The 16,857-nt window shown below is 41.0% G+C and overlaps 1 protein-coding gene across 1 annotated transcript in view; it reads right to left on the reverse strand.

Annotated features, from left to right (window-relative positions):
- Positions 1–16,857, reverse strand: part of APBB1IP (amyloid beta precursor protein binding family B member 1 interacting protein) — a 65,120-nt gene that overhangs the window by 3,350 nt on the left and 44,913 nt on the right. Inside the window, exons 11-13 of the mRNA XM_082302577.1 lie at positions 5,545–5,643; positions 4,520–4,637; positions 467–564 (exon numbers count right to left, since the gene is read on the reverse strand). Coding sequence (XP_082158703.1) covers positions 467–564; positions 4,520–4,637; positions 5,545–5,643 — 315 coding nt within the window. The remainder of the gene's footprint in view (positions 1–466; positions 565–4,519; positions 4,638–5,544; positions 5,644–16,857) is intronic.

Genomic DNA, 16,857 nt, shown 5'->3' on the forward strand with positions numbered 1-16,857 from the left:
AGGAAAACATGTAATGTTTTCCCTTAGTTCTTCACAGTTTCTCCTTTCTTACACACTCATCTTCAGCTGTGCAGTGTACCCTACTGAAAACACTGCTGTATGCCTTGTGTTTCTAAGGAAAGACTTTTTTTTTGGCAGACACAGAACACAGCACCAAGGTCCTGGCAGCACAGACACTTGGAGACTTTCCCAGCAGGCACATTCCTATTCCTGCTACATGAACTCAGGGCTGCTTGTTCTGAAGAACAGAAGCAGTGGGCAGCTGTGCCTTCACCTCCCATCAGAGGCTCCTGGCTCTGCACAGCACACACACTGTTTGCACTGTGCAAAGCATGAGGAGGGGCAGCCACTTTTCCCAGGAGCCAAATCCTTCTCACTGGCACTTTGAGGGGGAAGACAGTGGGTGAAGGGAAACAAACTTGAAGAACTCATTCTCAGATGACATTTAACTGTAGTAACTACTCACCTGTACTTCGGATGTATCCACTTTCTTCTGAGTGTCTGGAAATTCTGCACTGGAACGACGAACCATTTGGGGAATCTGTCCGTTTGACTGAACAGTACCTGTGACAAGGAGAGGAGCCAGAGGGAAGACAGTGTTATGTTTTTGTGATATTAACCAAATCAGGGAATACCCAACTAAGAAAAAAGACTGTAAAAATTTCTTTACAACTTCCACAAGGAAACACTTGTTACAGGGTATTTATACATAACTTAGTAAAAAATCTGTTTTCTACTTCAAGCTCATTTTGTGACTTTTCATATTCAGTTAAGGAAAATAAAGTAGCTTACATTAAAATCTGTAAGTACCTTGCATTAAAATACCTGTCTTTCATAATAGCAGTTTGAAGTTTGCAGTGTGCTGTAGTATTACTATATGTTCCCAGTTTTTATTGCCCCCCTTTTTTTTTTTTAAATTTAATTTAGGCTAAAGACTAAAAGCACCATAGTTTCATATCAATCAGTCATGGGAGTGGAAGGTCTGAAATCCTACAGAGGGGCTGATCCACTTTCTTTAGTAAACAAGCTAAAACATCTCCCCAGCTCTGAAACATCTGCCCCATTTGGAATCAAAAAGAACTGTGAACTTCACTGTGTTCTCAGATTAGTGCGGATCTGGAAGCTGGCTAAGTTAAAGCTCTTTAAAACACCTGCCCACCAATTCTGCTTGTGTAAGGGGTATGCATAAATAACCCAGTACTGTCAAATTGATTAAGTGAATGTGAGACCAAATGACAAATTTATAAGTTTAATTATAAAAAATCCTTGGCCCCTGTGTAGTCTGATGAGGATTAAATACTCTCCAGTTTAGTGTAGCATTTTTAAAAGCTGTATGTGTCAAAGTAGTAGACAGTGTTTGGTGCCTAGAGAAATACATTTGTAAACCTTAATGACTGCCTTAGCTCTATTATAATTTACAGTTCTGAGATCCAGTAAAGTTCCACTCATGTACTTCTCAGATGTTAGTGAACCCTTAGCTGTCTACAGTGTAGATTAAGCACAACAATGGCTTTAATCTTAACGTGTACTTTATTGATTAGCAAAGAGGTTCCATGAATATGATAAGAAATAGGATAAATTATCTTTATTGCCATGCCTGCAAATCACATGACTGGCAGAGAAGCAAGACTAACTCTGCAGTGTGCCTAATTTACTACAGCTATTTAGGCTTCAAGGGATGACAGAAGGTGGTCTGACGTCCTTAGGTTTTATGCCTGTGCCTGCATGTTGTTCAGTGTATTTAATCCAAAGTACCATTTGGATCATTCAAGCTACAATTTTGTGGTGTTGAAGAATTAACATGGAAGTCAACAAAGAGATAAAACCAACCTTGTGGCTCTCCTTCCTCAATGGAAGGAGAGGTAAACCCCTGGGTTCTGTGCCCAGAGGGGTTCTGCTCCCTCAAGTGGAGCAAGTTACTGTCTCGCCTCCTTTTGTCTGCTGTTCACAGCAGAGCAGGAGTTTGGTCTTCACGCTGCTCAAAGATGTTGCTGCCCTCAGTCATACTGAGATTTAACTAAATGAAGGAGAGCAGAGAGAGATCCACTCTATCTAGTGCAAGGTATGGTGTTCTACTTGGCAAAAATGATATAACAGAAGGCTGGGAAATGGTAATCTGTTACTTCTTCTGTTAATGGCTTTCATTAACTATGCAAGACTTGATAGCAACACTTGATACATCATCTCCTGCCAGACAGCTAATGGACTCCCAGACAATATAGTATGCGAGCCCATGCATTCTATTCTTAAGGTTTATTTTTAATTTAAATGTTATAGTATTCTTTACAAGTCAATTTCTTCAAAATTTTATGGTGAATTAGCATTTGTTTTAAGAAAAAAAAAAAAAAAGGTAGTCCAAATAATTAAAAATATAGATACCTAAATGCAAAATATTTATCCTTGTAGTGATAAGGAACATCTGAATAAAGCAACATCTTCTATCTTTCAAACATCATGATATTGTGCAGGACCACTACATACACTGATTTTTTTAGTGTCCAAAGGCACACAGTAAGGCAGAGAAGGAAATAACGTATTTTGACTGAGATGCACCTGGGACACTTTAGAGCCACAGACTACACAAGTTGGGGTATATGTGAATATACAAATGCTGACTACAGCAGTGTGTCCAGGGAATAGTGGCTAGATGATATGTGAGAACAGAAGTTTCACCTGCCTTCCTTGGCTGCCACTGAAGTTAACAGAGTACAGCCCCTGCTCAGTTCACACAGGACTGTAGTTTTCTATAGCAGATTTTAGCCTATACTGAAGTCAGGCCATACAAATGGCTATAGAGCCATCTGAAAAGAAGTGAACATGCTCTGTTCCATTTCCAAAGCACAAACCAACCACTGCTCACAGTCAGGCAGTTCTAGTAGCATAGTCAGGCCCCAGGTTTTATATAGGGCAGCTATGACTATATAGCTGAATATAGTCATACATAGCTGAATATATACTGGGTATCTTCCAGAAAACTGGAAGATACCCAGAACCACAGTGACTTGCCTCAATTAGAACACTAATGATCCTTCAGAGATATTTCCATAGAGACAGTATACATGACTAAAATCTTTCCAGGCTACTTAACCATTTAATGCAATCCATTAGTTAAAATTAGCAGTATATTCTGTTGAACACATGCAATGTTCCTAGATTCTATTAAGGAGCTGAAGTCACACAGATGTATATACAGCCTTTATAAGGCCTCAGTCCTGTCCATATCCAGGACAGATGGCAGCACCAGCATGGAGCCCCCCTGGCCAGCCACCCTCTCTACTGCTGTCAGCACCTGAACACAAATGTTCCACAACTGTCCCACCCACCCTTAGTCAACTGAGTCAACCCAAACTTCCTCTTGTTGAGGGTTGACACTGGCTGGATGCCAGGCAGCCACAAAACCTGCTCACTCACTCCTCTCTGCAGCAGAGAACAGAGAGACAGAGGAGAGAAAATTTAAGTAAGGGTTCATGGGTTCAGATAAGGACCAGGAGAGATCACTCACCAAACATCAAGGGTGAAATAGGCTCAACTTAGAGATATAAAGCGAATTTATTACCAACAAAATCAGAGCAGGATAATGAGAAGTAAAACAAGCCCTTAAAAACAACCCCCCTCCCCCCAATCCAGAACCTCCCTGATCTCAAAACAGTCTGTTATTGCATCTCCCCATCCCAGACATGTATTTACTAACATGATTTAACTCCAAGGAATAGTAGGAAGACCACCCTCTATCTCACATGTACTCAGAAAAGGTGAACTGAAGCCCTAGAAAGGTGTTTGAGTTGTCTACATGAGAAGTCAGATTATTAACTGCCAACAGTGATTTTGACTTTGCCTGTCTTAAGACAGTAAGTACTTAGCCAGCATACCCTTCCTAATAAAGCATATCTTAAGCATGTAAACTAAAATTAGTCATGCAAGTTACAACTAGTATAATTCACTGTTGTATTTCTATCATGGTAAGATCAGTAACAGCAGTATGATGAAGCTACTGGAAAAGTAAGGTTAGAAAATAACCCAATCCTTTCTTACTCTTGTGCCCTAATACCCACATTGCTACCATGGCAATCAGTGAAAGGCTAGGAAAGGGAATGGCTCACCCTGTAATAATTTTTCTATAATGATCAATCTCAGAATCTCCCACTCATCCCTTTTACTGATGGGAAGAAAAACTCCAACACAGCCAGTGTAGAGATGGGCACACAGAAAGTTTCAAGACATAGACCATCAGTCTGCAAAATGTAGATGGAAGATAAAGGATTCAGAAGCCGACAGAAAAATACCTTATTAAGTTATGCAGATTTAAACTGATCTTCAGTGAACTGTCTTTGTATTCTCCAAGTTCTAACTGTAAAGTGAGAGCTCTGCTGCTGGGCTTAGTCATAGACCAAAGCTACACTGGCCTGTCTATAAAAAGACATCTTGCTGAATCCATGGGTGGCTTTTCTGAACAATGACTATGCAACATAGTAGAAGGGGACAATAAATGTGACTTCAACTGCTGTGACAGTATCAGTACCTGCTGATGAGGATCCTGCAGGGGTAGCTGGTTCCATCACTTTTTGATTCACCCACCGAGAGGACAAGCCAGCTTTCTTCACTGCACATTTGTAATTGTCATAGAGAGTCTTTCCATACTGCAAAACAATCAAAACCATAATATGAGCTTGATATAGGCCAAACATTTTTTTTGCTCTTGGACAACTTTTCTAACCCTGTTTCTTCCTACCTAGTTTTGTTAAAAAGTATCTTTATACAAGTAGTGTGCCCTTTTCCATGCAGGGCCAGGTGAAAAGCATCTCTGTAACAGCACAATAAAACATGAATCCCCATGACCAAACACAGTCCTTGGCTTTAAAATCAACTGTTCTCAGTAAGTATCTTTTTCCAGTTGTTTTCCAGGTATTACATTTTCAAACTGGAGACTTGAGACACTGAATTCCAGGCTCTAGAGCAAACAGCTCTGTCAGTGTAAGACACAACATTAATTTGATGTTCACCCCACACCTTTGTTATATGTCACCCTGCAGCAAAACTGTCAGGAAAAAGCCCAAACTAACAGATGAGTGGGTCTGTATGGGAAAATACAGCCAATACCAAGGCTGTGTATAAATCCATCTCCCTCAATGTCTTGTACAAAGAAAAATGGGCTGTCAATTAGGATCTTTTTGAACAGAGTGAGACAGACAATTTGGGTAGGACTGTCTGAAAAATGTCCCCACTGGACTGACCAGAGCTTGCACATTTTTAGCCACAGCATATTATTATTGAGCCAGATAACTGTGCAGTAAGTTTTATGAGTATATGAGTTTTATAGCTACTGAACTCCTGTGTTAATAAGAAAAAGACACTGATAGCTAAGGTGCAGGGACATTCAGCAAATCCATCCTCATCGTGCACTTCTGATCTTTGTTTCTATGGTAAAATTAGCATGAATGTCCATTCTTGTCACAGCATTTCCAGTTGAGGTGATGACAGTCAGTAACCTGAGGAAGACCTGATTTTACAGAAAACATATTAAAGTAAATTTACTTTTAATCTCACCTTGGCAATTCTTATTCCTGTTACCCACTGATGCAGGGTTGCTTTATCATCACAGCACAAGTACTTGATGTAGTGTGACTCCTTTTGAATCTGGGGGTGCTGAAAGATAGTAATTCATAAAATAAGACAAACACAGAAATTAAATTACTATACAAAAGTCTGAAGGCACCATACAGTGACCCTGTGAAAACTCATCATGAAGATGATTTGGAAAAAAAAAGGCAGCAAAAACAGAATATAAGAAAATATAAAAACCATGGTGATTATGAACTATATACAAGTTGCCATTGGCAGCTTTTGCTTAAAGTAATTTAAATGTATTGTAATATGAATTCAAGGGCTTCAGAATTGTAACAGTGATATAGAGGTCAATGAAGTCTACAATTGCTCTGGTTCAAGGTCTAACACTCAATGCACAAACACTAGAAGGAAGTCTGTTTCTCATTTTGTGGTCTGTCATATGTGAGGCACCCAGACCGAATGGTAAACATAATTAGTTTTCGAAGAGTATGTTAAATTTGTTTGAGTATAAACTTTCAGGTAAAACAGATTTTTCTCCTAACTGACTGCCTTTCTTTGGGCTCAATTCTAGCTTTCTTCCTATACATTTTTATTTTGCTTTACTCTTGCTGTTTTTTGCAAAAATTATATATAAAACTGTCATATGTTCTAGATAGAGAATCATTCAAAACCCAACACCATCAGAAGTATTCTTTTGCATTTGTTTGTATCAGAAACCTCTAAAATTTTTAAACCTTTTTTTTTTTTTGACAAAATTTAGGATCTCCTTCCTTTACTGATCAAGGTAGTATGGGTATGTGTTGACATACCTTTGCAACTCCAAGACCACCAAAATGCCAGACTTCCTACTTGCCTAGGACTGAACATTCTCTCTAAGACTCTGAAGGAACTTGGTTTCCCTGCTAAATCAGAGAAGGATGTAAGTCTTTAGTAACTTGGATGGAATAACATACTGCCATCTCTTGATATGGAAAGAAAAGAATGGACGCAAAGGAAAAAGGCTTCATTATCCCTTATTTATGTGTTCATTTCTATCTATATTCTTAAAAATTTTAAGTGCACAGTTAGTGAAATATTGTGAATGCACAAAGAGTAACTAAATATGCTCCAAGGATTCACTATTGTCACACCCCTCGCTTTTCAGCCTGTGCAGGTAAAAATTCAAAGCACACCTCCACCTAGCAGCAAGGACACTGGGTTTATACGTGTCAGTAAGCCCCCAAAGCAGAGCAGTGCTGGATGGGGGGAACTTGGCAAGGTCCCTCACAGCACAGAGTGCTGCCAGCCTCTGGCTCATGTAGGTGCCATCTCCTCACAGATATCTGCTGGTGGGCTGGGACGTCCTGGTGCAGAGGCCAAACCCTGCCCACAGCTGGGTGATCCAAGGGTTCAAAAGCAGAGCCAAATACAGAGGACTTGCTCCTCCACCACGTGTCCCTTGCTCCCTGCTCAGCACTGCAGACACCATGCTTCCCTTGCTTGTGCTGACCCAGCTGCTCAGGAGGCCATATTCTGATTAAAAAAAAAAATGGAACTGGTCTGGGTTAAATATAACTCATTTCATCATGCTGTAGCTTTGGTTTATATGTTTTTAAATGCAGCAGTACACAGCATGACCCACATACAGCAAGGGGATAAGGGACATTATGGCTTGGGGAGAGAATGAGTAGCAAGGGATGGATGAGAGGATGGGACCACACAAGTCACTACTGCTGCCAAAGCCCTGTATCATCAAATTATGGAGTGAGAGGGAACATACCATGGAGATAACTGTGAGGAAAAAAACTAAAGGGATATTACACCTTAAGAGGTCTTACAGAGACAGATGCATCCCAAGGCAGTGCTGTGGGTGACCGTGTTACAGTCCCTGCATGTCTGCACTCACCTGCTCACACAGGTCACACTCTTGGCCATTTTTCCACAAACACACAGCTGGCCATCTCCCCTGGACAAAGAGTACATATCTCAGCCCCCTGGAAGTGCCTGTGGCTACCTTATTCTATTACCTTGCTCTAGGGCACTAGAGCTTGAGAGCTAGGGACATCTTACACTACAAGCCCAGAGGTGCCAGCTCACTGTCACCAGATGCCCTAACTGCAGAGCAGGTGCCATGCCCACCTCATGGCCCCTCACCCAGCTGGTACACTCACACATCACCCCTTCACACAGCTCAACGTACAGGGCTCTCTCTTGTTTTTATACACCTCTGCCACGTTTCAAACAGAGGCAGTAACCAGCCCCTGGACAAACAGCCGGCTCCAGCTCCCAGCATCTGCCTGTCCCTGTCTCCCACAGCCTCAGAGAGCCTGAAGGCTGCTCAGAGTGGGCTCTGCTAGCACAGTACGTGGCTAGGACACAAAGCCCAAAAATCCTCATTTCCTTCCACTATTTCTCCATTAGGTGACCAAACACAGTGAAAATCATTAGAGAATTCAGCCTGAACGGCACCTTTAAAAGGAAACTGTAAGCAGGCACTTTTTTGTGTGGGAGTACATCCCATATACCTGGGCTACTTTATCACCAATGGAGACAAAAGAACCAGGAGGTGCAAACAAAGACACTGCAATCCTCGGCAAATTCAGTTCTTCAGGCACTTTTCAACCAGCAACTAGCAATTTTGCTCCAGTGTGTAAGGTCCTACTGAACCCAGCAGATGGCACCCAAACCTTTCATGAAGGAAAAAAATGAGCTTTTTTTTCCCCCTTCTTTTTCATGGCAAGAAGTCCACTGCATCTACATATTTCCCCCATTTTTAAACATCACACTTACACTTACAACACTTACTTGCATGCTTTTATTACAAGAAAAAATAAAAGACTTCTATCATTTAACAAATGATTCATGCAAACATCTGGAAGAATGTCCACACTGCATAACAAGGCAGAGGAGGTCATGGCATAAAGTAAGCTAATGGTGCTGCACATACACACAGCTCTGTCACTGGGATCTGCTTCTGGGGTGCTCAAGAGGAGCTGCTGCAGACCTCTCTTCTGGAGCACCCTATGGAAGTATTAGTTTCACACGAACACCAGTAGTGTGCCAGATCAAAGGTTCCTGAACCCCGTATCTGGACTCTGAGAGCGGCCAGAAATGGGGGAAGAGAAATAACAAGATAAGCATATATGATACTTCCTTCTCTATACACTCTCTTATCTACAATGATTTTTGGGTATTTTCTGAGACACACGGGGTTTCTCTGTAATTAGGTTCTCCTTCAGGTACTTCTTCAGTTTTTTATTGAGCACGAAGATCTGGCATCCACAACACCTTTTAGCAATAGTTTTTGCAGGTCTGTTACACACTCTATGAAGAACCACCTCCTTCTCTGAACCTGACTGCCGCTAGCTTTGTGTAACATTTTTGTTTTGGAAGAGACACTGAATGCCTGACCCCTAGCCACACCTTTCCACCCCTGAGCCTAGAGATCTGCATCATACTCGTGGCAAGCTGTCTCTCCTTTTCAGCCTACGGGCTTCTAGTCTCCTCGTTCTTCAAGTCAAAGTAATTTCTTACCTTTGCTTATCCTTGTTGCTCCTGCTTGATACTTTTCCAAGTTTATTATATATTTTCTTTGACATGAGAGGACCAGAACTGCACAGGTGAGGAGAAACCAGGAACTCATGCCATGGTAAAGCAACATTTGCTGTTTTATCATCTATGTCTTTCCTAATCACTCCTAATGCTTGATTTATGTATCTGACAACTACTGAGCACTGAACCTCAGCCTCATAATGGCATTCCAGAATTCCTCAGTCTGCCCTTTCCTCAATGATCTGAATAACGTAACATCATCAGCAAGTTTCCTCACCTCACTCCTTACCCTGACTATGAATATTTTCAGACTCTGGGGTACTCACCATCCTGAGAAGTTGAGGGGGAACTGTCAGTGAACAAGGTGAAAGAGTCCCTTGTCGGATAACATGTGAGTTACTCACTGGCTACCCTTTACCCTGTCTTTTCCTGGCTATTGTCTCCACTAGGCAATCCATCTTAACTACTGATATTCACCAGTGGGACCTATTCCAAATTGCCCCAATCAATTCCTTGATTAAATTACTCCAATCAGCAACCGTGATTAAGTGCACAGTCACAAATATATGCTGTCAATTAGGGACCAAACTAGCAAGCTGTTGAACCTCCAGCTCTGAGAAGGAAGGTCAGACACCTCAGAGCCATGCAGGCACCCCGAATAATCTCTTTGTTACAGCTGAGAACTGTATTGTCTCTCATTTTTCCAAGAAGCAGCAGCAGCAGCACTGGCTCTTTCTACATGTAACTTTATGAATGATACATGAAGCTTAACTTATTACTGGATCCACAGCCCACTGAGGTCAACTGGAAATATCCCACTCACCTCACACAGGCTTTGGATCAGGCCTAAAGAGGACTGTTCAAGGCTGCCAGTGCAGAGGCTGCCTACAGTGGCTGTCTGTAAGGCCAGACCACAGGAACAAACACAGCAACACCAAGCTTAGCACTGAAGGTTTATACCCTTGTACGGGTACACAAGATTATTAGTAAGGGGCTCAGATGGAGACATCCGGCTTCTTGTGGTTTTTAGATGCATGAAGCATGCTACTTTAGGTAGGAAGATAAAATGGTTTAGCCAAGAATTTTCACAGCCCACCCACCCCACCATTTGCTTGCTTGGAGGAGCTGTATCATAGTGGAATTGCTTCGGCAGTACAAATGGCAGAAGTCTCTGCTCTCGATGCTGACCTTTACAAGCTCAACTTCAGAAAAAATCTGCTACATAGTGCATAAAAATGGTGATTCAGAATAAGCAATTCGAAGAAGAACCTAGGCAGCTGGAAGTGCCTGGAAATGCTGACTTGGTATGAAGATCCCTAAACGATTCTATGATTCTCTGTGGACCAATTTCCTCCTTTCACAGCTCCAGTGTCTCAGGAGAGTGTTTAGTCCAGCACACAGACGTAAGCAGCTGTAGTCAATATGCAAGTCTGGTTTTGCTAAATTAGATTCAGAGTCTCTGTAATAACCTCTCTGTGAGACTAACAGAGGTCACTAACATCAATCATGACACATGTGAGAAGTACTGTACTTTAAGGCAAAATAACACTAACCTCAGTATGCCACACCTCACATATAGACACGGATAAATTATTTTGTTATAGGGTGCATATCATGCCCTGAAAAGATCATTAAAATCATCTGACAGCAAAGTGAAAACATCTTCTCTGGAAAGCTTTAGCACCTTTGCCTCTGAAATATGCAGCACCAAAATGAATTATGAAAGACAACTGCTTAAACAGCAACAACTCTAGAAGTCATAGTTTAAAAGAAAAGTGGAAATACGCAAGTAAAAAGGGACTACAGAATTTTTCTCACATAAAAAAAATGGAATAGTGCTTTGAAATAATATGGACTACAGTGAATTTTCATCTATCGATGTCAAAACTCTTAATAATGATGAATTAGTCACATCATCGAGCCTGATTTTGCAGGTATTAAGATCTGAGCATCTCAAATGTCAGGCTGCAAAAGGATGTGCCATGTTTCACCCAGAAAAGCACTGAAAAAGCTTGGAACAGAAGCTAGTATTCTCCCCTGTCCCACTGTCTCCTCTATAAGTATCAACTGTCTAGAGATAAAAAAAAGCAGAAGCACTTGAATATAAAGAGTTTGTTTTCTGAAGAGGTTTAAAAAATATTTGTCCACAGATAACATTTTCAGATATAAAGTAAACTCTTTGCCTAAGGAAAGAAAGATAAAACACATTGAAAACCTGAAGAAATGGAAACTGAATGATGTGGTTTCTATGGTGTCTGCCAAAACAAATGACTGAAGGCCATGTGTGCATGAAATTGGAGATTATCCCAATAACATGTTCTTTTGCTTTGCCTTCTTCCAACACTGAAGATGAAAAGTAAACTGAAGTTATTCAGGCATCTCATTGCATTCCTTGCCCCAAAATACATGGATCATTGCCCAGTCTCTGAGGCAGAAACAATAGCCAGAAGCATAAAGAGTGACTAACTTTTGGATCACAAGCTTTGGCTTTTCACAAAATGCTCAATGCTTTTGGATACCTTAACTACAACCGACGAACTTGTGCTGTGTTGAACTAGCTTCTCTGAAAAGCTGAGACTCTGCTGGCTCCCATGACTGGAAGAAGAATTAATACTCAGCACCTTTCAAAAGTCACATTCAAATGGTTCAGATTTGCAATCTACCATTCATTGTGGTCAAATTCTGATGCTATGCACTCCTTGCGTGAAGATGATCATGCTTAACTGATCTTTTGAAGATGTGTGAACTCCATGAATAAAAGAGTAATTGCCCTATTATAAGGAAATTATTCTTTTGACCTACGTTTCTCTAATGACCTGAGGCAAAATTTTTAGGTCATTAAAAATATATGTAACAGCCATTGTAACTAAAGAGGTCTGCTTTATGCAGGAAGTAATATTTTCCAAAGCTATCATATTCAATTTCTCCCTGTCCATTCTCTTTGTTCTCCCCACTGTTTATACATTAATTTAGCAAAACTATGCACGTACATGACTGTAAACCCACACAGCTGGAAGTGTTCTGCAATAAAAAGTATTTCTACTTTTGCTTTCTCAGTTTATCTAGCAATGAATTTTACTCTGAAACACTTATCTGAAGCACTCATACTAACACAATTTCCAAATCTTTCACATAAAGAAATGAAAAATCTCCTGTTTTCTATCCTTGTTTCCTGCACTAGCCATTTGTTCTACATAGCTGTTATTCATAGTGTTTTCTATCTCAAACACTGCTAATTCTCACCTTCTACCTTTTTAACTGCCTTTGTGTTGAATGCATTATGTACATGACTCAGTCTGCACGGAGCACACTGGGTGAGGGAGGAGGGAATCAGGAGAGAAGCAGCTAAATACCAAATTACCTGCTAGAATGATGCTGCTATTGCAAACAAGCTATTCTTTTGAAAATTTACTTCCAAAATTCTTTGGATCATTAGAATTTTTTTTTAAATCATGGTGCCAAATGATGCCAGGAAAACTTAACTGTTTTGACTGCACAGGAAAATGTACCCAGCTGTAGAAATAGAGGATGATTTGCCTTTGTCTCAGTTTATCCCCAGGAAACCAATTTTTTTCATCCTAGATTAATTCAGCATTATGCACCATTACCTCCAGATTACTCAAGCATAACCAGCACCAATAAACTATAATTAAATCCACTCTTTGTCACAGGCACATCAGACTGACTAAACCAGCAAATTTGCATATAGATTACCTTGCTATTTGTCTGCTCTGAAAGATTTCTCCACATGGTGTGACAAAATCAGCTCCTGGACGAGCATGCGTGCGCATGCACGCACAGAGACAATCCACAAAATAAACATTACATTCACAATTTCTGCTCAGTGCAATAGATGCTGTTGCTAGCATGATGGACAGATCCCTTCCTTTCTGGTGAAATACCTTATTTTTGTGGACTTCCAGTTTCAGAATATTAAATAAATCACGAAAGGTCTTATTCATTTCTACAGCATTTCCCATATAACATAGCAGATGGTGAATGAGAAAATTTGCAGGGAATCTAGATATAAAAACATGTATTTGTAAATGCAAAGGTTGCTCTGAGGAACCCAACCATTCCTATTTGCTGTGTGCAGTGTGTGAATATATTTTTGCTGGAAAGGGGAGAGAATTTTATTCCCTCACCACTGCTCTCCCAGGAGTGGCCAGCACTCTGTGCAGGGTGGCAGGGAGAGCTGTGCTTCGACCCTCTCCTGCCAACTCTGCTGGGAACAGAGTGACACATCTGAACTTGACAGAGGCAGGTTTGAGTGAGGATCTTTTTTCAAACTTGGCTCCCTCTCCTCTCCTCCCCTCCCCTCCTCTCCCCTCTCCCCCCTCCTCTCATGGAGGTCTCTATTAGGAAAAGACTCACTTTGTCTGATGTCAAAGAGAGAAGTGGGATCTTTAAATTTATGTAAGCATTAGACTTAGGCTGAGTACAAGATAGGAAGAGTCTGCATGTTTACAGGAGAAGATGTCCAAAAAGTATTTCTTATACTCAGAGGCTCTGTTTTTAATATGCTGAGGGTTCTTTTCGTTGTTTCTGGGTTTTAAAATGTGGAATGTCTTTTGAGGGAGGAAGGCTTGTTTAGCAGTGGTAAAGAAAAAGTGCATTTAAGAAGGTTAGAGCTCAGCACAGACCAAGTAGCCACTGGAAAATAAAACAGTTCTTCAAGTTCTATAGTTGCCCCAAAGCCAAAGGATTCCTGAAAGCCAAGTCCATCAGAGCCTCTGTGCCAGGCTGCATTCCTGTCCTCAGGACCCAGCCATATTGGCCCTGGTCTGCTGCACAGGCATAGCTAAAGGTGACCCTGCTCTCAGACACCAACCAGCCAGCTGTGCTCTTTCTGGTTGGTCACAGCTGGGCTTTCTGCTGCCTGATATGAGGAAGTAGCTGCTTTGTTCTGTTATTGCAGTTGTCTCCTGAATCATCCTGAAAGGAAACTTCTGAATAAGCTCAGCAAAATGCTCTCTCTTTTGCTAGTGAACACTGTGATGTTTAATTGTTTCTGGCACCCCACCCTTTTGCCCATTATCTCCTCAGTGTCTTGATTATTAACAAATAAGCAAAGCACAGCCCATTTTTGTACTGAGGTAAAGTATATACAGTGGGGTACTGAAATAATGGGAACAAATGATGCACAAGGAGCACTCACAGCATGTTGTGCTTCTCTAGCAGTAAGAGGAATACCCTACAGGATGGACCTGCAGACAAAATATTTATATTTGAGCTAGTTTAGGTGCAGATCCAATATCACAGGCTGCAAAACCCACCACAGCTTCAGGATAAGTATCAAAGCAACCTGCATGACACTTATGTGCATGATCTTATTGTTGCTATCCTAACACCAGTACCCAAGCCAGCATTAGCTACATAACCCTGATAGGATCACTGAAGCAGAAATGAAACACCTAGATTAAAAAACAAACAGGACAGAGGGAGCTGCCAGCTCCTGGTGACTGGATGCATGTTAGCTGGGACAGGCCCTAGGACCAAAGGGTTGCTGTCTCTGCAAGCCCCATACCTGACTGTAGCCTAGGAGAAAAAACTGGAGAAAAAGCCCACATCTCATTTAGAGAGCTCAAAGTGAAGCAACATTAGAAGAAATGTCATGAAGACTTTGAGGAAACACCCATATTATTCAGGGCTGTGTCAGACAACCCGAAAAATCTCATTGTTCTGGCTAAAACCAGGTCACCAGGGTTGTGGTTAACATTAGTTACAGTGTTTACATTCTCTTTACATTCTTGCCAATGCCTGGAACATAGATATAAAAATGGCAGGAATGCTCTGCTCATTCTTGTAACATTCCTTGAGTTCTCTTCCCTCCATAAAGACACACCATGAAGATGACCAAGACTGGAGGGAGGCAAAAGGAAATGTTTTCTCTTTTCTCCCTGCTAATATGAGACAAGACCTTCGAAGCAGGAACAAATGTTACTGGGTTTAGCCTACTGATTTGTTTAGAAGGCTCATCATACAACTGGGGACTGGAGGAAAAGAAAGAACACCTCCTTCAAGTCTGAGGCCATATTCAACTCCAAACCAGCCTACCCTCACTGGCCATTTGCTGTCATTTGAATGAACAACCGGCATGTCCCTGATCTTGAATTAAGGATGCCAACAACTTAGCCAGTCAGAAATAAATATGGTATTTTTTCAACTTAGTGCTCAAAGGCTGGGAAAATATGGTTCTGAATTCAGCAGGATTTTCCACCTAGCACAGAAGCAAGGTACTGCTGAAGCTGCTATGCCATTGCATTTCTCCTGCACTATAAAGTATAAGCTGGTCTCTTGCCTCTGAGCTGGACAGGTTCTTTTGCTATGTTTGAAACACAGCAGAGCAAGTAACTTAGCTGATGACTGCTCACTGTTTTGACACAGCAGTTCCTACGGGGTCCTCAGAAAGCAACAATTCTTTAAAAAAAGTAGTGGTATGCTATTCAAAAACTTGCCAAGTGGCATTACAGCTTGCTGGAGCTAATATGAGCTTGGAGACTAACAGCTTCCCTCAAAATATTTTCTTTGCTTTACAGCCACCTCACTGAACAGTTAGTATGGGCTATAGCTGCTACTCTTCCAATTACCTTCCACTATTTGTTGTAAGGCAGATAATCTTATACTGCCCTCTGTGGCAAGGCACTCATAGAGGAATGGAAGAGCTGGGAAGACACAGGAGAGCCTAGGCTGTGAAGAAATTTCCAACTGGCTTGGAGTGAACTGGGCATCCAAATTCCTTCAAAATTACTAGGCTTCCAGTGTAATAAAACCAAATGTTTACCCATTAAATCCACTGCCTTTTGCTCACTGCACCTGTCTGCAAGTGTACTGTTATTTCTTCTTGAGGACTTAATTTTCAAAATATGGCAGGATGAGAAATATCTCAAGAATGATGGTTTGTTTTCCTTTGACATGTCAGGACAAGTGTTTCCCAGCAAGAGAGATATTTTCTTCTGGGAGACTTCCAGATAAAACCAGACAGGAAGAAAATGTGACTAAGTGTGATAAATGGCTCTACGTTACTGTCCACACACTTTTGTGTCACCAAGGATCCAATCAGAGAAACTGACATTTAACTTTGCTCTTTCCCTCAGCCCACAGATCTCAAGATGTATTACCTCCTCAGCTCCAACTTCTAAAGGTAAGATGAGGATATAAGAGAACTCATTTCAGAACCATGACTTCAAAGAGTAGAATTAATGCTCTATTTATATATAGAATTCAAATTAATGTACAGAAATTATAATAAATGTTAAACTCTCCACTGCACCACCCTCAGAAAGCCACCCTAAGTGGGAGACTTTCACTTTTGAAACAACAGAAGATATGAAGATAACAATATCTGCCCGTACTTCCTGACCAGCTCCAGCCACTGCAGGTCAGCCATTAAAAAAAGCCATCTCTGAAACTGAGTGGGTAAAGAATCTACCAAATGATGATTTGTAGTAATTAAAATGAAAAACAAGCAGTGTAACATAATCTATTCATCACTAAGTTACATTCAGAAATAATTGATACAATGTTTATTCTAGTGTACTGCAACACATTTTAGAAGCATCAGAGCAAACAGTTTTGCTAAGTAGGTTTCATACATTTATAAACCTATTACTCCATAAAGCTTTCCCATGTGAGCTTCTGATCTTGTTCTTCCCATTTCACATGGAAGTTACAGCGCTAACGTCACACGTGAAATAAAGGAAGAATTTCAGCTGAGGTGTGACTTTTTTGCTAGTGTAAATAGCATACCTCTTTTCAGAA

The sequence above is a fragment of the Coloeus monedula genome, assembly GCF_965178545.1.
Source record: "Coloeus monedula genome assembly, chromosome: 1".
NCBI lineage: Eukaryota > Metazoa > Chordata > Aves > Passeriformes > Corvidae > Coloeus > Coloeus monedula.